Below are 26,343 nucleotides of genomic sequence, written 5' to 3' on the forward strand. Positions count from 1 at the left end.
GGTTACGATCCCACGGTCCCGGGATGGAGCCTTGCATTGGGCTCTGCTTCTCTCTCCCTCTGCTGCTCTCCCTGCGTTTGTGCTTCCCCACTCTATCAAATAAATAAATAAAATCTTTTTAAAAATCCTCAAAATGAACTTAGAAAAGGGAACTGTGACATAAAACATGCTCCACCGTTACTAAATCCAATAATCCAATGCCCATTTATTCCATCTCTCCATGATTTTTTTTCCCCCCGAGGAGGAAATATTTATTTCACAGTCCAACTAGTGTGAGAATTCAGTGATAGAATGCTAATTTTGCAGCAGTGTTTTGCCTGGGTCAAGGTCATTTATTTGATACTTTCTGTTGCCTAGGCAAATCTGAATATTTTACTGTTTTTTCACTGAGGCAATGAAAATGGTCATTCCTTTCTTGAAAACCCTCGTGTCTACCATCTCATTAGCACAGTCTTACCTCGAGCCTTCTTCAAAATGGACAAATTTAAAATAGAATTCTGTGGGGGTTCCCAGAGATTTTTCCCCCAATTCCTTTGGGTGGGGACTTCATCATTCCAGTTCCCCAGTACACCTGTAGCTCTCTCTCACCTTTACTAAATAACCTTGGGGATCTCTATCTCTTCCCACTGATTAGTGAATTGTGTGTCTATACAGAGACTGTGTGGAAATCTGTCTGCTTTTGGTTGCCAGAACACCAGCCTTTTCTGAGGGGACTGATTCCAAGAAGAGGAAGGGAAACACATGTTGAATTTAAAGCCTGAGCTATTTTTAGGCCTCTTCTTCCTGGCTTCCTCTTTCAAGGCACAGGTTCCAAGTTCCTTCTTTCCTTGTATCTGAAAAGCAAGGACTAACTCCACAAGATCTTGTATTTTCCACATGGAATCCACACAGTGAGCATTTGAAAAGTACAGATGGAGAAGGGACCTCTCAGGCTGCGGCTGCTGAATATGAAATGTCCCCAGATTGCACTGGAGTTGGAGTAAAGTTCTGGAAGAAGTGAGAAAAAGTTTCTAAACCCCAAGCTGCAACCTCAATTCTTTACAGACAGGTTTGTTTTAAACTAAAATCTACAACTTCCTTTTTGCATAGGGCCAGACCAATACGGTCTAGAGAGGACAAAAGCCCAATAAACTGCATTGAAAACATCCCCCAGAACTTTAATTCTCTGATGAATCATTTCGTCTAATCCTTTCACGGAAGTTGTCTGGTTCCTCACAGTTAGACTCATTCTGTGGGCAAACCCAAACTTCATTCGGGTACCATCTTTGGGCCTTTTTCTCCAGGAAACAGGCTTTCTTCAATCCTAAATCTCAATTCTTTCCATGTACCTCTAACATGAATTTCAAGAAGCAGACAGAATCTTGCTTAGTCCTGAAATGTAATTACCCATCCTTGTGAAATTACCACATTGTCTTAACTTTATCTCCTTATTCAGAATTTCTAAAATTACTCCCTCTTGGGATGCCTGGCTGGCTCAATCTTGCATGCCACTCTTGATTTCAGGATGAGGAGTTCAAGCCCCATGTGGGGGTGGGGAGAGCCTACTTAAAAAATAAATAAATGAATAAATAAATAAATATTATTCCTGTTGCTTCAGGTTCTAAGTTAACTGAAACAAAATATTTTCTCAGACCAATGACACAACTCAGGGATCAGGGTATCTTCCTCAAAGTATTGTATACATCAGTACTTCTTTGTACAAGGTTCACGGTTCGTCAAGTTATTAAAACTCAAAATGCCATCCTTAATATTCATATTCCCTTCTTTGTGTCATGTTTCTCGTTTAGCCCTTTGCTGATTCTAGTTACTACTTAGCTTTTCATTTATTATGTTGCTTTATAATTAATTTGAAGAGTAAAATTTAGATTTCATATACTGCCATGGTTTTCTAATAAGGGGAGTATTTCATTTGTTTCTAATTTTAAAGTCATCGCAATGAAATTCGCTCCATAAAGTTCTACTGCCACCTGTTGTCCTTAACAGTTTTCGGTCCGGGACCGCTGTAATACGCTATTGACAAACATCCGGGAGACACGCGCTTCGTGCTTCGATCGTAAAGAAACATTTTCCTAGCAGCGCAGTCCTGCAAATCGAGGCATGGAGAGCTACGGGGTCAAGTGCAAACTGCCCCAGCCGCAGAGATCTTCGTACTCTACAGAAGGTCCCGCCTTTGCACCTTCCTCCCCTTCCCCGCATCCCCTCTCCGCCCGACCCCTCACCCCTAACCCTCCCCCAGCTCCCCCCTCCCCCCTGCCCCACCTCGTTCCGGCCCCGCGCGGATCCGCCCGCCCCCGCCCCACCCTGGGCGCGCCCGCCGGAAGGACCGGCTCGGGGCGGGGCGGCTGCCAACTAGGTCTGGCCGAGTGCGCGCGTCCTGCCCACTTCGGGGCGCCGCGGCGACGGACCCCCGCGCCTCGGTACCTCCCTCCGCCTCCCGTCGCCGGGCGCCCGCGCACCATGTTTTCCTGCCCGCGGAGGTGGGGCGCCGGCAGCGGCTACGAGCGGGTCCCCGCGGGGCCCGAGGCGCAGGTAATGCTCGTTGGTCCCGGAGGGAGAGGCGGGCGCTCGTCGCCGCTGCGGGTGGGGAGACGGAGGCCGCCCGTTCGCACGCGGCCCGGGGCACGGATGGCTTCGAGCCGCGTTTTCGCAGCAGTCGCCACCCACAGAGACGGACGGACGCGCGCGCAGTCGGGGGAGCTGACGCCGGTCCCCGGGACCCTGTGAGATCGGAGCCGTCCAGATCTCCGTCCAGGTGGCGGCGGGAGGAGAAAGGGGCCTCTTTGAAAGGGGGACAACTGCCCGGTCACCAGAAACGAGCGCGTGAGAAGAGCGTGCATGGCCCTGGCGTCACCGAAGGCGGAGAGGCTGGGGTGGCGCTCCACGGGCGGTGGCAGAACCCGCCGGCACCGCGGGGGCGATGCGGGATCAGTAACCCCGAGGACCGACAGGTGTTAACCCCGGGGTGTTGGGAGACGAGACGGGGCAGTCCAGAAACTGCGGGCCCTTGACGGTGCCTTGCTCTGCCCTCGTGACGACACGTGCTTCTTCCGCAGGGGAAGTCACATGCCGGGACAGTCGTACTGGGCGACGATCCCTGCCGCGGTGTGTTCCAGCACTGTCCCTAACCCAAGTTCCACTGGCTTTGCTTTTCACCACGAGACAAAGCCTTAGAAATAGACCCTTCTGTAAGTAGCTCTGTAATTCTAAAAAGGAAAAAAAAAATCAGGTTCAGGGGAGCTTGCTTTAATCGTCGTTCTTGTTAGTGACTCCAAGTGTCAAATAAATATGACAGCATTCTTCAAAGTACCTATAAAATGAAACTATAAATGTCTTTAAAAGTAAAGCGAATTATGTATAAAGTCTATAAAATATAGATGCTGAATAAATCCTTTGAAAATGTGAAAGAGCTCCACCAGGACAGTATTCCATTTTTTTTTTTTCTTTTCTTTCTTTCTTTCCTGCTTTCTTTCCCTCTTTCTTCCTCTCTTTCTCTTCTTTTCTTTCTTTCTTTCTTTTTTTTATTTTTTATTTTTTTTTAACTTTATAAGAGAGATGGCAGGCTTAAGCAGAGAAACGGGTTTAACATCATTGGTACAACTACAGAGGTGGCCAAAGGCACTGAATCACAAACTTGTAGGGTGGAAAATTATAAAACTCAAACAAATTTCTCACCCAAAATTGCAGGTCTTCCTGTAGGATTTCAACATCATTTATATACTTGATTATTAATTCAACCTGGCTAGCTATCCACTTAGACAGGATTGAAAATACTAGTTTTATTTTATTTTTTTAAAGATTTTATTTATTTACTTGACAGACAGATCACACATAGGCAGAGAGGCAGGGGGGGGCGGGGGGGGGAGGCAGGCTCCCCACTGAGTAGAGGGGCTGATGCGGGGCTGGATCCCAAGACCTTGAGATTATGACCCAGCCAAAGGCAGAGGCTTTAACCTACTGAGCCACCCAGGCACCCTGAAAATACTAGTTTTTAATTGCATTTTCTTTTTGGTATCTCTGTGATGCCAAATTAAAAAAAAAAAAAAAAAAGAAAGAGTTGATGGCTTCAAAGCCTATGGAAGACCTTATATGATTACCTTTCATTGCTGAGACCTTATGTTTTGACATAATAGGTCTCAGACAGAAATCCCATCTACTTATAATCTAAGAACATGACTCTCTGGTAGTTTCTAGCCCTGGCACAGTGACTTATGATTAGAATACTAATAAATACTTGTGATTGGTGGGCAGCCATTCATTCATTCGCCTGCAAAATATGTTTAGCTAGGCTCTAGGCTAAAACTGAAAATATAAAGATAAATCAAATATAGTTTTCTGTCTTCTGGAAGAACTAAATCTAGCAAGAGAGAGCACCTGTCAGGAAAGGATTCCATAGTCAGGAAAGAGGGAGGGTAAATTCAGTAAAGACAGCTGTGAAGAGCCCCTTTAAATCCTCCCTGAGGAATATGTTGAGATTGCTGTGGTAACCCAGAACAAGAATATAAGCCTTGAAGGCTGGGATTGGGTGGAAAGGAATTACCAAAAGCAATAAATCTTTTCCCTTTCCAAAGGCAATGGATCTTAAATAGGATGAAAGTACAAGTGAGAATTAGCCAGAAGTGAAGTAGAAGGATGTGGACAGGAGGAAAGGTATCTCTAAATAGCAGCAGCCTGTAACAGAGTTGAGAGTGTGGAATTATGACTGGAAGACGGAATGGGCTAACTGCATTAGATCCAGTCTCTCGAACTTCCTTAAGTCTCTTAAACTCTGGGCCTTAGTTTCCTCTCCTGTAAAATGGGGTTGACAAAAATAGTTTCACCACAAAGACATGTTATATATACATTTTAAAAGATTTTATTTATTTGAGAGAGAGAGAGAGAGAGGCAGCAGGCATGAGCAGGGGGGAGAGGCAGAGGGAGAAGCAGGTTCCCCACTGAGCTGGGAGCCTGATGAGGCTTGATCCCAGGACCTGAGCCAAAGGCAGTGCTTCACTGACTAAGCCATCCGGTCACCCCACAAAGACGTGTTGTATTTAATGAGGTAATATACTCCGTACAGAATCTGGCACATACTAAGTGATTAAGAAACATAAATTTTTGATTTCTGGGTGTTTTTCCTTCTCCATGAGGCTGTCTTTCACTTCCCCTAACTTCCTCCACCAATCCCAGAACACTGTTCCAGTGCCCACAAAGGAAGCTCCTGAAGTTAGGGGTTACGAGCTATTGTGAAATGCAGTAGTCACACAAATCATTTCGTCCTGGGACCACATCTCAAGGTTGAACCCAAGGAAGACTGAAAGCAAAACACTTCACTAATCGTGGACCCTGGCTATGCTGTGGTCTCATGGCCCCAAATTCCTCCTCCTCCTTCTCTGTCAAAACCCAGAAATAACAGGACCTCCATTCACATGAAAATCGTCCTTAAGTCAGCAATGGTAAGGTGTGTTTATGGGATTCCTGCTATACACTCAGTGGTAAAAAAGTACCACAGAAAAGAAGCGGGCTTAGGAAACAAAGGCTTGTAGTGGGCTTAGGGCAACAAGGGAAATGGGAAACATTTGAGGTCAGTTAGATCTGCAGACCAGAAGTGCTGTCACAGTGAAAATAGTGAGTTAGAAGGATTGAGAAATGTTTAATGGAGAAGATCGGAGTACATTAGAACACTGAAAGATACTCTTAGAATTGTCCTGTTTGCTTTTCTACATAGAAGTTACTCTGTAGCAAAGTATCAATAATGAACTCAGTGAGACCCATGCTAAAAATTCAGTATTTATTGAAAAGTCATTTGTGTGTTCTTGGAGCTTGATAAGGCATATTCCCTTCACCAGATATTTTACCTGTCCACTGTAATTTTTTTCTGGGAGGTGAATTTGAAATTTATTGTGATAAGTTCAGTGTAAGATGCCTGGCCCACATCTAAGGAGGCTATTTACCAAAGGACTCAAAGGGCCTCCTATGAGATGCTTTCATACGGGAAAAGGGGCCTAGAGGGAATGTTAAGTCAAATACTGAGGTTTGGGACTGTTAAAATAACCCTCTCTAGTAGCTTTGCTAGATGTGGTACTGAAAACAACCACTTTTTTTACTTAGCTCCTGAGTCTTTGGATCAGTTGGGTCATGACCTGGTTTGGGTCAGCTTTGCTGGTCTCTGCTAAACTCTTTTAGGCACCATAGTCCACTGGAAAGCTGGCTGGTGACAGGATCATCTAGGACTAATTTACTCATGTGTCTGGCTCTTTCCAAGCCAGGATAAAAGATTGTCATATGAGCACATCATGTCTTTTCTGTGGGGTCTCTCATCCTCTAGCAGGTCAGCTTGGGATCAGACACATGGTGATGCTCAGGGTTCTAAGCACAGCAAGCCTCTCAAGGCTTAGAATTGGAGCTCTCTTGGTGTCACTCATGGCGTTTTCATGATCAAAATTGTTCAGGGAGTGGAGAATAGAGTTTACCTCTTGATGGTAAAAGCTGCTAAGGATTTGTAGCCATTTACAGTCTGCCACAGAAATACACATGTTTTGGGGGTGAATCAGATCTTCATATTGGTGGTAAATTATCAGATTGGCAACTCTCTGTGAAATAAAACGTGACTTGTGGGTTAATTCAAGAACTTTCAAAACATTTTCCACAATATGTGCACTTATTTTCCAAATAATATGTTTGGTAATAGTAGTGATGATCAAATTAGAGTTCACATGTATGAGTGGTTATTTGAGGCCCCGGTTTTACATCTGTCATTTCATTTACTCTTTGCAACAATAATACAAGGACAGATAGCAATTGAGTAAATTATTTGTAGTATATCATTTGCTGTAACTCAGGGAACAGATATGGAGTGAATAATGTTTTCTGCTCCCTACTCAGGACATTTTGCTGTATAGGATGGAATTTTGTTGTACACATTCCTTCTAGGACAATAATTTTTCAAAACATAGTTAATACTTTATGTATGAAATCAGAACTGGATTAGAGAGGATCGGTGCTAAAATTGTCAAATAATGGGACAGTTTCTAAAAAATGAACTTTACTGTAGTGATCAGTTCTCACTTTTTAAAATACAGGCATTGGTTCCGACTCTAAAAACATAAAATGATTACTTTTGAGGCCTTCTTTTTAAGCCCTTCTTTTTGTTGAGCTCACCAGGTGAACAGAAAGAATTTTCAGGTAATGTTACAAACTCCCAAAATAATATGTAATTGTGATAAATAGATGTTTATGTATTTATACCTTTATCCTAAAATATGTAATTTAAGCACACAGACGTGAGCCAAATGCCTATTATACTCTCTTATTTTTATATTTTTAGAAAATGAGACAAAACTTCTTTAATTTAGTGATTAAAATGTTTTAAATTTAGCTTATATGTAGATACTAAATTATGTATATATACATATGCATAAACATACATATATACACAGTCATAGAAATTCAAGGAGATATATATACAGAGTGTGAGAATGAGAAGTAGAAATTTCAGAAATGTTTTTTTTTCTACATGGTTTCTTGTTATGTAAACAGAGTCATAATGATAATGTTGGTAGAAATCTTAAAATGCCTCTAGTCCAACTACCATTCTAATAATTTTATTCCTTAAGGATTATAATATCAACATTCTTGCAGCTGTTGGTAGTTGAAATTATTTCATGTTTACTTTTCCACCTATTGACGAAGATATATCAAATTTAAAGTAAAGACATATTCTTCATGCACTACTTGTTATATTTTTCTTTTTAGAAATGCAACCCAGAGAAAAATGCTTCATTTTTCAGCAGGATGACATATTCCTGGTTTAGCAGGTAGGAATTTTACTATTTCGTTTGTAGCATACCATCCTGAGGAAGATTCCAAGGAAAATGACACCTAAATGTTATTTCTCTAATCTAAGCATGAATATTTTTATAAAATTTGTTTGTAAAGACTTTTTTTCTCATTTTATTACAGAGAAATGCTAGATAATAACATGCTAAGTAGTTCCACAGATAAGATTGCAATATTCCTGCAATATATCTGTCCCTGTATGATATCTATAACCCTGTTAGCACTACGGAAGGAGAAAAATCTAATTTTGTTTTTTTAAGGTTCTATTTATTTATTTGAGAGAGACAAAGAAAGAGAGCACATGAGCAAGCAGGGGGAGGGGCAGAAGGAGAGGGATAGGCAAAGAATCTCGCAGACTCCATGCGGAGCTCATGGGTAGGGTAATCTCACAACCCTGAGATCATGACCTGAGCCAACACTGAGAGTCAGGTGCTTAACTGACTGGACCACACAGGCGTCCCAGAAATTTGAATTTATTTTTAACATCCAGTATATATGTATGTATAATTTCACTTAATTCTCCCCCAAGTTTTTTTTTTTAAAGCTTTTATTTATTTATTTGACAGATAGAGATCACAAGCAGGCAGAGAGGCAGGCAGAGAGGGAAAGCAGGCTCCCTGCTGAGCGGAGAGTCCGATGCGGGGCTTGATCCCAGAACCCTGAGATCATGACCTGAGCTGAAGGCAGAGGTTTAACCCACTGAGCCACCCAGGCGTTTCTCTCCCCCAAGTTTTATGAGATAGGCATTAACATATGAGAAGATTGAATATTGAAGCTTAGGAAGAGGAAGTAACTTGTCCATTGATACCCAAGAAGAAGTACACCAACTTGGTGCTGGAAGTCAGTTTTTGAGTCCATGTTTCATGCTTTTCTTTTCACTTTGATAGTCTACTCTTTACTAGGAATGCTGCCATACACACACACACACACACACACACACACACACACACACACTACTATTAAAACACATACACAGTCATTGTTATAAGACATATATTGTGGTTTACCTCACAGAACAATTCATCTATAATGTGTGATGAGGGCTTTAACACAGAATTAAATCATAGTAAAAGAGAATTGAGTTTTCCAATTTTATAAATTCAGAAGCTTTCTTTAGAGGTGTAGTTCTTTCCCCCATAACAGAAAGGTAATGATACGTGAAACCAAATTTATTATCTTAACCTTATGCCCCTTGCTTTACAGTTGGTAGAAACAAAATTGCCCAATATGATCTATAAATATGCTCTCAAGAGTAGATGAATGCTTAAAAAAAAAAAAAAAGAAAAGAAAAGTTTGATTGTGGGCTGGATGCTCTGCATTATGCTAACCTCTAAAAATGCAGAACTAGGTGCCCTAGTTCCTATATTCTAGGAATTCATAGTAGATTTAGAAAGATTAAAAAGTATGTTGTCAGTTACCCAAAAAAGCGAAAGGCAGTATAAGCACGAAAGAGAAACATAGTTTTCAGGAATGCCATCTAACCGCATTTGCACAGTTAGGGAATGTTTTACAAGAAATTAATGCTTGAACCCAACATGTAACAGTGTGCGAGAGTGAGCCAAGTGGTATTCCAGGTTGAGCAAAGACTGTATGCAAACCAGAGAGACAAGCATGGACTGACCCTCCTACACTACGGTGTGTCGATGGGGCCAGAGATCAAGCAGAGTGTCATGAAATTCATGTTCGCACCTCAGAAAATCCCCTCTGCAGGTGTGTGCAGATGGTGTGTATCAGGTGAGAATGGAAACAGAGGGTGGTTAGGAGGTTCTTCAGTTATACTGTAAATTTAGGCTTATGGTCAGAGAAATGACCAGATTCAAAAGCGCATGAACAGATTGAGCTAATTAGATCAGGATATTGAAGAACTGGGAAAAAGGTTATCAGTTTCTGGCTCAGATAACTGCCCGATTCAGGTGTCGTGGAAGAACAGTATGTTCAGTTTGGAGAAGCTTCAGTTGGAGATGTCGGACTCGTCCTCAGGAAAAATATCTAATAGGTGTTTGGATATATAGGCTTTTGATATGGGTTTGGGAGTCATTGACTGTATGTCAGTAGCTGAAGCCATGAGTGTGAATGAGGTCATCCAGAAAGAGAGGAACTCCTGAATGGGATGAGCAAAAAGAGCATTGAGAATCCTCAGTGTTCAAACGGTGGAAGGAGGGGAATTGGCGAGGAAGCTCAGGAAAGGCATTCAGAGTGTAAGAGACAGACCAAGCAAAGAGTGTGTTTGAAAGCTAAGGAAACTGTCGAAACAGGAGGAAAATAAGGCGGTCCATCACACCCAGTACTGAAAAGGGGTAGATTTTAAAAAGAACTGAGTATTCTTCATTGAATTTGGCAATGTAAATAAAGTTTGTTGGTGATTGTTATGAAAGCAGTTTAAGTAGAAAACTGATATACTTGGTGAGCAAATAATTGGGCAGAAGCAAATAATTGGGTTGAATTATAAGAATTCCAAGTTAATACAAATCTAGGAGTCACTTACAGAGGATGGCAAGAGTTTTATATCAATATGCTACATTAGGGGCGCCTGGGTGGCTCGGTGGGTTAAAGCCTCTGCCTTCGACTCAGGTCATGATCCCAGGGTCCTGGGATCGAGCCCTGCATCGGGCTCTCTGCTCAGTGGAGAGCCCGCTTCCTCCTCTTTCTGCCTGCCTCTCTGCCTACTTGTGATCTCTGTCTGTCAAATAAATAAAACCTTAAAATAAAACATTAATTTAAACATTAAATTACACATTAGAAAAAAGAATGGTTATGTGGGAATTATGTAAATGTGTTATTTACATTTGATGATTTTGATTTTTCAAATTTGTATATGTATAAATACATTTTTCAAAACTGCATTGTATTTCATTCATGTTGAGAGGAAGAGTGATGTCTGTTCTGGCTTTAAAAATTTTAGACTATAGGGGCGCCTGGGTGGCTCAGTGGGTTAAAGCCTCTGCCTTCGGCTCAGGTCATGATCCCAGGGTCCTGGGATCAAGTCCCGCATCGGGCTCTCTGCTCTGCAGGGAGCCTGCTTCCTCCTCTCTCTCTGCCTGCCTCTCTGCCTACTTGTGATCTCTGTCTAATAAATAAATAAAATCTTAAAAAAAAAAATTTTAGACTATAATTTTTAAGTCACAGGATATCATGGAATTTAAATAATGCAAATAAAATTAATTTCAAGGGAATGTACTTTTAAAACTTTATCAAACTGTAAAGACTATATGCATTTATCTTAATTACTACAAACACCATTTTAGGAGGGCGAAAATATGACCTGAAGTTGAATTAATAAGCAAGATAAGGCTTAGCAGATTTTAAGATATAACACCTCAGTGTCTTGAAGTCCATATCTTAGATCAATCAAATAAACCAATAAGCTGTAATTGTTGAATATCACATTTATTTTCTGTTTAGATTTAACATCCCAGAACTAGATAGGAAATATTTTTATAACATGCTGCTATCTGGAACTGTCATTGGCATGAATCTAATTTGATTTCTTATCTGGTAATTAAACAATTGCAGCTAAAATATAGCTGTTGTTTAAGAAAATGCCTCTTTGAAGACAGTGGTTAATTGTGTTCTCAGATCTGTTCTTTGAGTTACAGAATAAAGTCAGAAATTATTTCCTAGGCCGAAGTCAATCTCTCATAATTATATGAATAATTCAATTAAAATGTGCTCAGATGATACAAATAATTAGGAAGGCAGCTATGCTCACCACTATACCACCAACGCTCAGATGATACAAATAATTAGGGAATTCTATGCTTATGAGCCTTAATTCCTAAGGCAGGAGCTGTCTAGATAGTTTTGATGATCAAATAATTATGAAGCCTTTATTAGCAAATATAATCTGTCATCAGTGTATAATAATCATTGTCATAGAGTAATCCCCTTGACATACATGGAAAAATCTAGTTAACGTTTTTATAGGTCACAGTTGAATCTCTATTTTAACCAGGGATACACTATTCAGTTTGTCCTCTCTTTCCTCACATATTAATAAAATTTATATATTACCTGACTTTGTCCTGTCTTACAAGTTTTGGGCAGACTGACTTTTGCCTTTTCCCATAACACAGTCACTCCTTTGTTTAAAAAAAATGATTAATAGTAATGAAATTGATAATACAACTACATATATATCTTCACTTTCCAAGTTTTCCAGTATTACCCATCTACAAAATTTACATTTCATCTCATCTTCCTAGCAAACTGCTACTGGTTTACTGCTCTTAACATCAGTTGGATGAGATGCTTACTCCCACTCATTTATGTTGAACATGCTCGAAATTCTCTCTAAGATCACAGAATTGAAAGCAATGGTTTATTTCACATTTAAAAACCTGACCAGTCCCTGGAGTTCCTGGTGTTTAACGGCCTGTAATAATGGGAAATTAATACGCCTCCGCCTGCTTTAGAGAGCTGTGAGGATCAAATTAACTAAACTGAATGACCTTTGAAAAGAAGTATCAGTCTAAAAAATACAAGATACATGCTTACGAATCAGGTCCAGAGTTTATGGATAGTTTACGCACACTACAATCCCCTTATTGGGAGGGTCGGCTCTTGGTCCTTGTTTCTTCCCAAAAAGCTGCCTCATCATTTGCTTTAAAGACACACTCCTTCCTCTTTTCCTGGATGCTTCTGTGTGGTAGAAAGACGAGCCAGGGTGATGACATTATTTAAATGTACCAAAAGAGAGCCAAGAGAGGAGAAAGGAGCACACACCTGGGAAAAGGGAAGTGACAGTAGTTAAACAACTGAACCATGTGCATCACAATCAATTCAGTCCAAGTGTCACTTTCCGAAGCTGCATTATTTGGAGACTCAGCATGAAAGCCAGGGGTCACTTAGCCCCGTGAACCAAAACCGCTGAGTTTTGCACTGTTCTAACTCAAAATGCTGAGGCAGTAAACATTATTAAAAATGCTTTTGTGAAAATCAATGCAGTCTTATTTTGAAAATGAATATTTATTTTGTAGAATGGGATAGAAAGACTTAATATGACATAAAAGTAGTTTATTGCTTAATATGTTTTTGAAAGTGCACTGCAGGAAAATGTCCAGGGTATTTGAGCCAACAGAAACATGATTACTGAAGCTCCTTTCTTACTACATTTAAACCTTTTTGTTAAATATGAATTGTAATATGGTATTATGTAGTATAATAAAAGTGAAATTGAATCCAGTGCAGACTCTGGTTACTGTAGGTTTTAAATCCATCTCAGGGTCAATCGATAGAGATTGTTCAATAATAATGACAGTGAAAGCCATCCCAATTTGGAGTAGTGTAATACTTTGTTATGGTCTCTTGGACTAATAACGTACTTCATAATGGAAAGAACAGAAACTATGGAGTCAGAAGGCCTGGGTTTAAACATGGGTTTAATTTCTTCCTAAGCAAGTTGTGTCGCCAGGCTCATCAACTGAGCATATCTGAACTATATCACTTAGGGACTTGTCTGGCTTTTGTATCCTTTGGGTAAATACCTAGTAGTGCAGTTGCTGGGTCCTAGGGTAGCTCTATTTTCAACTTTTTGAAGAACCTCCATACTGTTTTCCAGAGTGGCTGCACCAGTTGGCATTCCCAGCAACAGTGTAAGAGGGTCCCCCTTTCTCCTCATCCTCGCTAAGTGAAATAAGTCAGTCAGAGAAACAACAAATACAAGAACAGATGATTTCACTCGTGTAGAATTTAAGAAACAAAACAGATTAACATGTGGGAAGGAAAAAAAATGAGAGAGAGAGAAGCAAACGATAAGAAACTCTGAACGACAGAGAACGAACCAAGGGTTGAAACAAATAGGTATTTATTTCCTTGTTATTGGGCAGAACGCTAGGAACCAGCTGGTAAACTATGTTGTAAAGGGCCCAGAGTTTTTTCTCTCTTTCCGCCTCCCTTCCTTTTTATTTGGCTTTTCACCCAGGGTGGCAGAGATGATTTCTGTCAGAGCATTATGCCTCCAGGGCAGGCAGGGAGGGAAAGGAAAAAAGAAGGCAAACATTTTCTCCTCTTGAGGTTTTGTGCCTCTTTTTGGAAAAGAAAGTTCTCCTCAGCAGACTTTTGTTTCGGTATCCTTAACCATAGCTGAGTTAAATTACTAATGCCAAGCCAAAGGTACTGAGATTACCAGGACTCCATTAGACCAGTCATACGTTCTGACTCTGTGGCTGAGATAAGGAGGTACCCTGAGTTCAAAAGATTTTCAGCTGAATAGGTGTCAGATGACCCGGAAGGAAGGCTGTACGGTAAGTATAACTTACTGTGTGCCACAACAACATTTGTGGTGTAACTAGACCATGCCTCGTAGTTTGCCTGGGACAGTCCTGATTTAGACTCATTGTTCTTGCATAATTATTCATTGTCCCCTGGGGTAAGCTCACTGAATGGGGGGGAGTAGAGGTACTGAGGCTAGCAGTAACTTGCCATGTTTCTTAAGGCACCTTAAGAAACAGCACTGTCACCCTGGCTCGTATTCTGTTGGTCAAAGGTAATATGGCCAAGGCTGAAGTTTATGGGACAGAGCCAGGTATTCCACATCTAGTTGGACAATTTGTAAAGTCAAGTGCAAAAGGGAATATGATGTCTGAGTGGAATAGGAGGAGTTGCAAATGCAGAGGTTGGGTCCATTTCTCCTCTGATACAAGACAGAGGAGCTGCGGTTTTGAAGTGAACACCTTACTGTGAAAGTTAGTTATTTAAATTTCAATAAGAGAGGTAAAAGGTAAAATAGTAGGTGCCTCCAATATGAGATGAGTAAATGAAGTTAGTATTTTACTGAATAATTGGAAGTCCAGGTAATTCTGAAAGCTACAAATGATCATTGCACATTACTGAACTGCAGGATATGTTGTATGACTTTCCACAATACAATCTAGTCATTGCATCCTGATTTTAAAAAATAATTTATACATCAAAGAATAAGATAAATGCATGCAGAAAGTATTTTTAACTTGATTATTAGTTTTGCTGAATTGTTTACCTTACTCTTTCATTTTTAGAGTAATTGTTTTAGGCTATAAGAAACCTTTGGAACGAGAGGACCTTTGTGAGCTACATGAAAGTGATTCTTCCTATATTGTGTGTCCCATCTTTGAAAAACAATGGAGGAAGGAAGTCTTAAGGACTCAAGAGAGGCAAGAAGTAAAGGTAATTAATTATTAAATCCTAAGTACCTAATTACTACCTAAAACTGGAAAGACCTTTTTCCAAACATGAGATATTATTAGCATTAATTTAGAAAGTCCCTAAAATATGTGAAGTGACAACCTATTTTCATAAGTAGAGTTGGTTATTGCAACTAATTTCTCTCAACAAATTATTCAGCAACCCCTCCCTTTAATATCAGGAACAGTGTGTTGATATGTTATCTTTGGCTCTTCACCAGTATCTTTTGCTCAACTGCTGTGGCAGAGATGGTTTCTGTATCTCTCTATGGCCTTATATCTGTTGTTCCAAGTATAATATGGTGACCAGGATCAAAGTTAATGGGGCAGGGATGGATAGGTACTCCATATCTACCTGGTGTCATGTACATACATATGTGTCCTTTTCAGAATTCTCAAAAAGAAAATATAATTTGAAGATAACACTGTATCTATATTAATTACATTAATAAAACAGTTTCAACATTGACAAAAGTAAAAAAATACAACTGTTTTTCTTGCCCGTTTATATTATATTGTGTAAATAATATCAGTGAACTGAAGACATACCATACCAATGATATAGATCATATTTTCAAGTTTAACTGAATTTATCCCATTCTTCTTATCTTATCTTTAGAGCACATTACTAGTTTTATGGTTAGTTTGTATATATATTTCATTTTTTGCTTCTATTAGCTCTGTCCAATTTTCTCATTGCTTCTTATTCTCTTTCATTATGTAGGCATCCTTTTCTAAAGAGACACATGCCAGGAAACCGTCTCTGGTCTATGCATTGTGGAACACCTTTAAGTTTGTCCTGATTCAAGTTGCTTTATTCAAAGTGTTTGCTGATATTTTGTCATTCACTAGCCCACTCATAATGAAGTAAGTTGTAGTCTTGTTTTTTTTGTTGTTGTTTATGTATTTCTTTCTTTCTTTTTTTTTTTTTAATCTCCCCATAGGTAAATTATAAGCAAGTGTTCCACTCTAAAAGCTGTACTAAAAAAGAATACGGAAGGCCCTTATTGCAAATTTTATTTAGGATATGGACATTCTGTTAGCTTTGCTATAATGCAAATGTGAATGATGGTAATACAGTCAATATTTACTGAAATCAACCATATACTAAGTACTGTTCTAAAATTTTTGTATTAATTAACCTGTTCAGTCTTTACAACAATCCTATGAGACAGGAAATATTGTTACACTCATTATCATGATGCAGAACCAAAGGTTTAAGTAATTTGCTTAAGTTCACATAGATAGAAAATGCAGGAATTATTATTAAAACCTGGGAAGCCTGTCTTGAATATATATTTAGAAAATGAAATGTACATACCCTCACTATTTTTCTTAGCTGTGACCTTTTGGGAGTTGAACTTTATCAGCCAGGGTAATAATATATAAATAAATGTAAATGCGTATGGGTTTATATACCCACACATATAAATAGAGAGAGACACACTGTTAGAAGAGTTTTCTTGTTATTTCTTTAGTATCGATATGCAAGGATTTACAGCCAGACAATGAAATTGGGACCTTGACTCTGTGGGATCTTCATCAAGAAGTCATTGCCCTATCTCTTATATGGTTTATGGAAACATAAGGTTTTTTAAATTAATCTATGATAACTTTTTATGGTATATCCTCTTTAGTCATTAGACATAATTCCATTAAAACAATATTTCAAGAAATGGAAAAGTGTTCAGAATATCCTAACAAGCCAAAATAGAAAGCTGTAAGTCAGCAAGTAAAATATTTTACGCATATATAAATATTTATATATTCAGAGAAAAAATACTGGAAGGACATACACCAAAAAATTTACAGTAGGTTTATCTGGGTGATTGCGGATAAGTTTTAGTTTCTTCTTATCCTCACTGCCTTCGAGTTATATGATAATATTTTAATATTGAATACATTCCCAAGTTGTGGGAGAACTATTTAGTTAGGTACTTATCCTGTAAGAAACCTGTGGAACTATTTTAAGAACTGTTTAATTCATGAAAACAGAATTAATCCTTAGTTCCTTAAAATCTAGATAATATCCAGAAATGTATTAATCCAGTATTTATCGAGCACCTACTACATACCCCTCTTCTTCATAGACCCTGGGGTGGACAAAAATCAAAGAGTCTCTGCTCTGATGACCTTGAGGGATGAGATAAATAGTAAACAGATGAATAAATATTAATGATATTAAGAAATAACCAGTGGTAAGGAAAAAAAGGTACAACAAGGGAGGGGGTAGGAAATGCCACTCTGGGGAGAGATGGAAGTGCTGTTTAATTTAAGGAGGTTAGGGAAGACATTGTTGACAAGGTGACGTTTGAGAAAAGTCCTAAAAGAAGTTAGGGAAGAAGACAAGACCATACCCATTGCAAATAGGAAAAACAGGAAGGGCTAAAACCACGAAACAGGTGCATGCTTGGTGTCTTTGAAGACCCACAGGAGGTGAGTGAGGCTCGAGCAAAGTAGCTGGGAAGAAATGTGATAGATTGAGGTTAGGAAGGCCTGGGCATGAAAAAGATTTTAAAGGGCCTTATGGAATACGAGGGGGATATTGACTTTTGTTCTGTTTTAGAAGGGAAAACTTGGGAAGATTCTGAATAGGATTTGATGTGATTAGACTTAACTTTTATAAGGATCACTCTGCTGCTGTGTGGAAAATAATGTAAAGAGGAGCAAAAGTAGAAGTGTCACCAGTTGGAAGACTGAGGTAGTCCAGGTGAAGGTCAGTAGGGCCTCAGCTAGGTTGTGGCAATGAAGGGGATAATAAGTGGTCAGATTCTGCCCCCCCCTTTTTTTTTTGTAATTTCACCAAGTTTTGTTAGAATTGGATTTAAAATATCCTAAGTGCCATCATGAGATGCCCAGCAAACCCTTTAATAAGCATTTAACCTTCATGTGTAGGAATTAGTCATTAATTTCAAGGCTCCTCAGGAGTAAAAAAGAAATTCATAGAAATGTAAAGCACCAAGTTTACAGAATCCATATATTCCTTTTATTTAAAAAATAACATATGGCATGCAATCTGATGTTATGACCTACGTTTATTTATATTAGAAGATAATTCATTTAGCTGTATTTATATTAGAATTGTTAGTGGAAGATCACACAGGCATCTGGCAGTGAAGAGAGATACGGTACAGCTGCTCTGCTTTCCTACAGTTCTTAGAGATAGAAATCAGATATGTTTATTTGCTGCCATTGTTTCAGTATATTCTTCCTGAAAATTCAACTTGTCTAATTTCAATATTATCAGAATGATTTTTTAAATGTAATTTGTTCTTTATAAGAAACTGATACAAAATTTGATGCAGAATGGGAATAAAATGTCTGTACAGTTTTTGAAGTACAATTCTCAAAAGCAGTAATATGCTAACTAAAAGAAAGAGCAAGTCACACCTTGATGTATATTTATTTGTATTTGTATCCAACTCTAGAAAATACAGGTTCTGGCTCTCTTAAAGGTAGAGTCAACATAGTCTTAATGGATTGACTGTAGGTTGAGAGAGGAGGAATCAAGAATGCCTTCAGAGTTTTTTTGAAGTCACAAGGTAAATGAGGCACCATTTACTGAGATGTAGAAGCTCAGGAAGGAGTAGAGTAGGAAGGGGGCTGTCCTAGACTTGCTAAATCTGAAAACACATTAGCCATTTTGCAAGAAGGAATGAACTGACAGACTGCTGTCCTTTGGAAGGCCTGACTGCTGTCCTTTGGGTGGCTCCTAGAGGTGACTTTTGGCTGGCAACTAGAACTTGCATATGAGCAGAGGTCCTACTGCCAGAACTGTTTAGAGTAGCTCAATTTGTCCAAACTACTCAACAATCAATATAGTTCATTCTGAATACCCACTTTCCTTCTAGAAGTTTTAGAATTTTGGCATATATTAGGGAGAGGGTGCCTTGGATGCTGAATCTCTAATGAGCTTATCTGGTAGACAATACTTCATCTGCTACCACAACTAGTTGCTGGGATAATTAAGTGTGTTTTGTGTGACCCTACTGAGAATGGACTTTGGGAATCTTGTGTCTGTTTTTTCCGGGACCCATGTACCTTTTCTCTTTGCTTTTGATTTTTTTTTTTTAAATATCCTTTAATGTAATAATCATAGTCATTAGTATGACTAGATGCTGACTGTTGTAAGTCCTTCTAATGAGTCATTTAACTAGGGAGTGGCCTTGGGGATCCCTGACAGCCATCTAGCCAATCCAGAAAGATTGAGGAATTATCTACATAAGTTTGGAGTTAGGAAAAATATTGGCTGGAGTAACAAATTGGGGAATTGTTCCAAATGATACTGGGTAGGTCGAACCACTTTTGTTGATGAGACCCCCTTAGCACGGATCAGGAGAAGTAAGGACATCAGCTATTCCAGGGTGTGGAGTTAGTGAAGATGGGGCTATCCAACAAAGGACAGTGAGAAGGAGTGTTTAGTGCAAAGAGAGGAAAACCAAAGGAGTGTGGTGTCAGGGAATCAAAGGCAAGAAGGTGTTTCTTTGTTGTCAGAAAATTGCTCTGAATTTCAGTTTTCAACCCAACGTCTGTTTGGCCCCCTTGTCTTTGGAGATATAAGCCAGATGTCTCCTAGATTAAAACCCCCAACAGAAAAAGTAACATACTTCTTCTTCTTCTGCCTCTGCCACTCACTTTTGTATATTACAACTATTTTTAAGGAGTTGCCGTAGAGTTTCGTCATCTGTGGCTGGAAATCTGTCTCTCAGAAAGGTACTGACCAGCATCTTCGTCTCCTGCCCTCTTCTGGTGATCTATTGCTGTAGTATTAAGATTGTCAAAATTTAGTGGCATAAAACAACAATCATTTTATTACGTTCACCAATATCTATGAGGCAAACGTGATAACCACTAACCTACAGACATAAGACATGATTTTATGGATCTGAACTTCAGAGATGGATAGCTTTTCTTTGATCCACCATGACGGGGGCCTTAGCTGGTTACTCAGCTACCGATAGCTGTAGAAGCTCAAATAGAGATATATGTTGGGGGCCTTGGTTTTGGCTGTCAGCAGGGTTGTCTTGGTTCTTTATTATGTGTGCTGGTGCTGGAATGTCCAAGATGCCTTCTTAGCATGCATACTGATGCCTGAGCTAAGATGGCTAAAAGTGGCCAGATCTCCAACTCTGTCTTGTCTGTCTCTCTCTCTCTCTCTCCAAGCCTCTCCAAATGGTTAGCTTGAGCACAGACGTCTCAGAGCAGTTGAAATCCTTACATAGCAGCTGGATTTTTTTCTGACTGAACATGCCAAGAGGCTCCGACTAGTCTTTTTATGACCTTGGAAACCCCAGGATGTCACTGTGCCACATGAGCTGTGCCACAGGCCCTGCATCAGCCCAGATGGAAGGAGAGGAGACTTAGAATAGTTAGGTTTGACTTCTGAGTGGCAGGAGTAGAAAATCCTGGCCATTTTTAGTTATGTTCAGATTCCTAGTTTTCAGTGACTACTGCTCAAAAAACTCATTCTAGAATCTCCCTGTGGCGACTGTTATCTAAAATAGCATAGCTCATGGCAATTCTTATCTCTGTTTTCTCCAAATATTTGCAGTCTACAAGATGCTAAATAATCACTAGATACTTGTCTATGGGGTAAAGAATGTTCTCCCTTATTTTGTGACACGATTTTATAACACACTAGCTTGACCATACTTGCAAAACAGTTATGTCAGTATTGCATTGAAATGAGTTGGTTGATGTTATCTCTCTCCCTGCGTAGACTAAGAGCTCCTCCTGGTAAAGGATTCTGTGTTACTCAATTTCTGTGTCCTTACTGCCTAGCACAGAGCCTGGTACATAGAACTCAAATACTTTTCCTGAATTGAATACTGAATAAATGGGCTTATTTGAAGTCACATATTTTCAAGAGATTCTCATTCTAGAGTAGCTAAATAGATTTAATATTTTCTCTTCTCAGCAGGGAGCCTGCTTCCCCTCTGCTCTCTCTGCCTGCCTCTCTGCCTACTTATGATCTCTGTCTGTCAAATAAATAAATAAATAAAATCTTTAAAGATTTATTTTTTTTTTTTTTTATTTATTTGACAGAAATCACAAGTAGGCAGAGAGGTGGGGTTGGGGGTGAAGCAGGCTCCATGCTGAGCAGAGAGCCCGATGTGGGGCTCGATCCCAGGACCCTGGGATCATGACCTGAGTCGAAGGCAGAGGCTTTAACCCACTGAGCCACCCAGGCGCCCCATAAATCTTTAAAAAATATATAAAAATAATACCTTCATTTTACTATTAAAAGAAATGTTTCTTGTTGATGGTTATGCTTACTTTTTTCCCCCTTTCTGTGAATCTTATTGAAATATTAGTCAAACCAGTGAGTATTCATATCTGATGAATTTGGTTTTATGGTATTCACTGTGTCTTGATCATTGATTATTTTTAATACTTCCTGATTTATAAGTGTAGAACCACTATGGTACCTGTTGATAGTCATTTAGTTGTTTGATTTTAAGAGAAAGGAAAAAAGTCTAATTGGTAAATACACCCACAATAAAAAGAATAGTGCACCTCTTTCAAGAAATTTAACGCATAGACCAAAAAGACAGTAAGTTACTCTTGTTTTTTGTTTTTTGTTTTTTTTAAGGTTTTTATTTATTTATTTGACAGACAGAGATCACAAGTAGGCAGAGAGGCGGGCAGAGAGAGATTGGAGGAAGCAGGCTCCCTGGTGAGCAGAGAGCCCGATGTGGGGCTCGATCCCAGGATTCTGGGATCATGACCTTAGCCAAAGGCAGAGGCTTTAACCCACTGAGCCACCCAGGCGCCCCAGTAAGTTACTCTTGTAAAAATAATTTGGTGTTCCAGTGGATGGCATCTGATAGAAATCCACTCAGAAATACAGAACTTCCTATTATTTCATCTAGGTGGGCTGTGGTATAATTTAATACACAGTGCTCTAAATAATTTTTAGTGACTAGAGGTTTTAATAGTAACTTTAGAAACACTAGTATATATTTGATTGCAAAGTACAATTCCAATAAAGTTAATCTTTTGAAGTTCTTGGTTTATAAAGCAATTCAGGAAGCACAAATTGCCTTTAATTTTTTTACCCATAAGATGTCCAAACTGCAAAAGAAAACAGATTAAGGCTTAGACATTAATTTTTTAGTTTTTAAAAATATAAACTTTAAAAATATAAACTCACACAAAGAATGAGTTTTTAAGTCAATGTTCTTAAAAAAATTGAGGGGTACTCTACCTAACCACATTTGGCTTCCTTCTGGTTATAATCTTAAGTTAATTCAAAATGGCTATTTACAATAACAAGTACATTTCTGCATTTCCAGAACTCAGAGTAATATATATATATGTATACATTTCTAAAACATTATTATACATTTTACTTATAAAATGACAGAAACTACTTAAGTCAACCAAGAATTGGGGCTGCAAAAAAAAAAAAAATGACATATTAATCTGTAGTATCTGAGAGAATATATCCAAGTTGTTTGCACCATGACGTAGAGTATATGTAGGCTTTTAAAATCTGTATTATTAGTCACATGGATACAGTTTTAAAAAGTTGAGAGCACCTATATAAAGTTATTAACTATGATATGAGGCGTTTGGAGTTGTAACCAGTGTTCACAGTTGAAGGACAATAAGCAACCAAGAGAGCTATGATTAGAACCATCCCCACTGTGCCCCACTGTACCCCAGCACTGACCGCGATCTTCGTGACCTTGCTGTCACCAAACTTAAGAGGCAATGTGGGAAGATAGAGTCGAGAGAAACTGGGTATGGACAAAAGTAAGAAGAGGTGAGATAAAATTCAGGCCTTTGAAAAAAACTGTGTGCCATTCTGAGAGATTCACTACTTAACATTCTAATTGTCGTATGTTTCCCTGTATTTAACAAAATTCACGATAATGATAAAAAAAGAAGCTTTAATGGTCTTTGTGTCTCCATTTGTATGAAGAAGTTAGGCCAGAACAGTTCATTGGTGAGATTACCATAAGAAAAGTAGAGCTTAACCTTGTACTCAAAAGCCTCTGAAAGAAACTGTTGATTCTGTTTACTTAATTATATAATACTTGGATTAAAAATAAAGAGGGGAGAAAAGAAGCCAACTTGGCAAGAAGAGAAAAAGAGCAGGTAAACATGTGAGTGTGTCTAACATTTGGACAACACTTAACTCCTATAAGCATTTAAGTACCTCAGGTGTTTAACCTTTTTTCCCCTTTCTCAATTTCTGTATGACATCCAGGCAAATGATCATTTTCTGTGAACATCGCCCAGATTTTGGATGGAGTGGCTATGGTTATGCTTTGGCACTTTTTGTTGTAGTCTTTTTGCAAACCTTGATCCTTCAGCAATACCAACGTTTTAACATGCTCACTTCAGCAAAAATTAAGACAGCTGTAATTGGACTCATCTACAAAAAGGTAAAAAATTAAGGAATTCTCCGTTTCCTTTTTTAAAATTTTTTTTTAAGATTTTATTTATTTTTTTGACCAAGAGAGATCACAAGTAGGCAGAGAGGCAGGCAGAAAGAGGAGGAAACAGGCTCCCTGCTGAGCAGAGAGCCCGATGATGCGATGATGCGGGGCTCTGTCCCAGGACCCTGAGATCATGACCTGAGCTGAAAGCAGAGGCTTAACCCACTGAATCACCCAGGTGCCCTGAAATTCTCCATTTCTAAATGGTTTCTTTACTTGCATACTTTAAAATAGGAGAGTATTAAAATGTTCCTAGAGTGCCTTTTGAGTGTATGTTAGTTTTGCTTTTTTTTTTTTTTTAATTAGCATATAATGTATTATTAGCCCCAGGAGTACAGGTCTGTGAATCGCTAGGTTTACACACTTCACAGCACTCACATTTGTTTTGCTTTAAAAGAACTTTGACTCATGCATGTTGGTTGTATTAATTTCTCTGTAGTCCTTACCGCCCCCGCAACTTCCGGTGAGCCCTGTCACTGTTGCGTCACCAAACTCCTCCTCCCAAAATGAAGGCGATGAATGTTTTCATGGTTGTCTGTGTTTATGTATCAGTAAAGTTTCTTCTTTTCATGATCATTTTGATTCTTCATACTACTTTTTTCTTCCTCTGCTGGCTCTACTTGCTTTCTCGTGCAGCAAAGCCATCTTTCTCTATACGATCATTATCTGCTTCTCTTTGATTCTAGGCTCTGCCTCTGTGCCCACCCACCTCCAGAACAACCTGGCTGATCTTTGTATCTGTGATCATGCTGAAGTTTAATTTGTTCTTTCTTGAAAATGCAATTTTAAGTACCACCTCTTTACCATTCAGAGCCTTTTACTTAGGCTTCCTAGTTATAAACAATTAAAGAGTTTCTTCCTTCCCATAGTTATCACCTGAATTAGTCAATCAAGTGTATTTTGCCTTCTTACTCTGTACTCTTCTGTAAATTGTGGGCTCCTTAAGATTTGGAATAGAAACCTATTTACCTGTTGTACTTTTATTATCTGGGAGAGTGACTTTAATGTATTTTTATAAAAGTTGGATGACTGAGTAAATGAATAACTGAGCCACTGCCTTCAAGAAATTGGGGGGGAATCATTAGCATGCATATTAATATGTGGAACTAAAAGCAGGTTTTATAAGAGGTCAGATAAGCAGGAAATCTACAAAGATTGTGTGCAGTTAAAGAAGATTTCACATAGAAAGGAAGCCTTCATATGGTCTTTGGGAAAGGTGTAGAATTTGTATTAGCGGATGGAAGTATTATAATTTGGGCTGAGCTGGGCATGAAGCTTATAGGTCATTTGGCCATATTGGGCCAAAATGGGGGTAAGGAATGGTCTTAGCCCAAATGCAAGTACATACTGTTAAGGTCATAATTCTAGAAGCTGTAAATTCTGAGAAAGAGTCTAGGAATCAGTTTAAATCTTAACACTTGTTTCTGATCTATAGTCCATATGGAACAGGATTTCATTCAGTGATTACCACATTGGAGTCTGGAAACAGGATTTGGATGGATATACAAATATAAAAGAGTGGACTGCAGTAGAAATTAGAACAAGCTGTCAAATAAAAAAAGAAAATCAAGCATTGTAGGTGAGTCTATTTCAAGGGTAGAGAGACCCCGGAGATAATAACGGGAGAGGTAACCCTGACTACAGGGAGGAAAACCACCAATTCCCTAGAGGTGGTTTAAGAACAGAGAGAACTCAAGATCAAAGGAGTACAGGAACAAAGCCAGCTCAGTAGGGCTTGGTGTATGCATTACGATTTAATGCCAAGTCCATCCAACAAGCAGCAGAAGTCATACCCTGTGTCGTTATAACCTGTACTGAGGCACTGAGATAGCACGTGCATGTGGCAGTGATGTAAGACTCGCCTTGTTTCTAAGTGTTATATCCTACACCTGCTTTCCAGAGAGTCTGTCTCTGTGGAACTAATTAGGGTAGTTAAATTTCCATCCCCCTCCCCCCTTTTTTAAGATTTTATTTATTTATTTGTCTCAGAGAGAGAGAGAGAGAGAGCGCGCGCAAGCAGGGAGAGTGGCAGGCAGAGGCTGAGTGAGAAGGAGGCTCCCGCCAAGCAGGTAGCCTGATGTGGGACTCGATCCCAGGACATTGGGATCATGACCAGAACCGAAGGCAGCCGCTTAACCAGCTGAGCCACCCAGGCGTCTCAGATTTCCATTCTCCTTACGACGGGTTGTAGAATTCTGACTTTCATCGTATTTAGATACCTTCAATATCCAAAATGGCTCTCATAGTGGCACCAGAGGACCCATATTAATCTGACATGGGCTCTACTTCATTAGGGACTTGCTATAAGAGTGGGGTAAACATGGTCTCAGATCCTTTTCTTGGTAAGGAAGGGAAATGATAGGACTTTCTTGTTCATCCACATGACTGCTGACGGTTTGAAATAAAGTTCAAGGAATATCATTTTTAAGGTTTGTGGGAAAAACATGGGCCCCATTCCACTTGATCACTTTAAGAGTTCATGAGTCTCAAAGTTCAGATTTTGTTACGCCTTAGCTCACAGGTTCAGGCCCCATGACAACTCTTGAGGACTAAGAAACAGGATATGCTTCAAAAGCAGCATCAGTTAGTCCTGGGTTTAATATGGGCAGTCTGGGGGCATTCTGCCACCAAACACTGTCCAGTATAATCTTTGTGATTTTAAAAATGGGTTAAGGTGATCAGAAGGTAAAAAACTTGTAGTTAAAAAATAAATGTCGTGAGGATGTATCATGCAGCATGGCAATTATAGTTAATTATATCGTATTGTGATGGGCACTTGGGTGGCCCGGTCAGTTAAGCCACTGCCTTCAGCTCAGGCCATGATCAGGGGGTCCTGGGATCGAGCCCCACATCAGACTCCCTGCTCAGCAGGGAGTCTACTTCTCCCTTTCTCTCTCCCTCTGCCTCTCCCCGTGCTTGTG

At 39.4% G+C, this 26,343-nt stretch overlaps 1 protein-coding gene across 9 annotated transcripts in view; it reads left to right on the forward strand.

Moving 5' to 3' along the window:
- Positions 1-2,083: 2,083 nt before the first annotated feature.
- LOC116595781 (canalicular multispecific organic anion transporter 1-like) overlaps positions 2,084-26,343 on the forward strand; it is an 89,848-nt gene continuing 65,588 nt past the window's right edge. For 4 of the 9 annotated variants that reach the window (XM_032352573.1, XM_032352554.1, XM_032352580.1 and 1 more), the window contains exons 1-5: positions 2,310-2,529; positions 7,732-7,793; positions 14,811-14,958; positions 15,700-15,842; positions 23,191-23,368. In XM_032352573.1, coding sequence (XP_032208464.1) covers positions 2,458-2,529; positions 7,732-7,793; positions 14,811-14,958; positions 15,700-15,842; positions 23,191-23,368 — 603 coding nt within the window. In that variant the 5' untranslated portion in view covers positions 2,310-2,457. Of the gene's footprint in view, positions 2,162-2,309; positions 2,530-2,666; positions 2,949-3,053; positions 3,186-7,731; positions 7,794-14,810; positions 14,959-15,699; positions 15,843-23,190; positions 23,369-26,343 lie in introns of those variants that run through there. The other 5 variants (XM_032352535.1, XM_032352544.1, XM_032352526.1 and 2 more) reach the window with 5 other exon arrangements.

This window comes from Mustela erminea, chromosome 1 (genome assembly GCF_009829155.1).
Source record: "Mustela erminea isolate mMusErm1 chromosome 1, mMusErm1.Pri, whole genome shotgun sequence".
NCBI classification, from domain to species: Eukaryota; Metazoa; Chordata; class Mammalia; order Carnivora; family Mustelidae; genus Mustela; species Mustela erminea.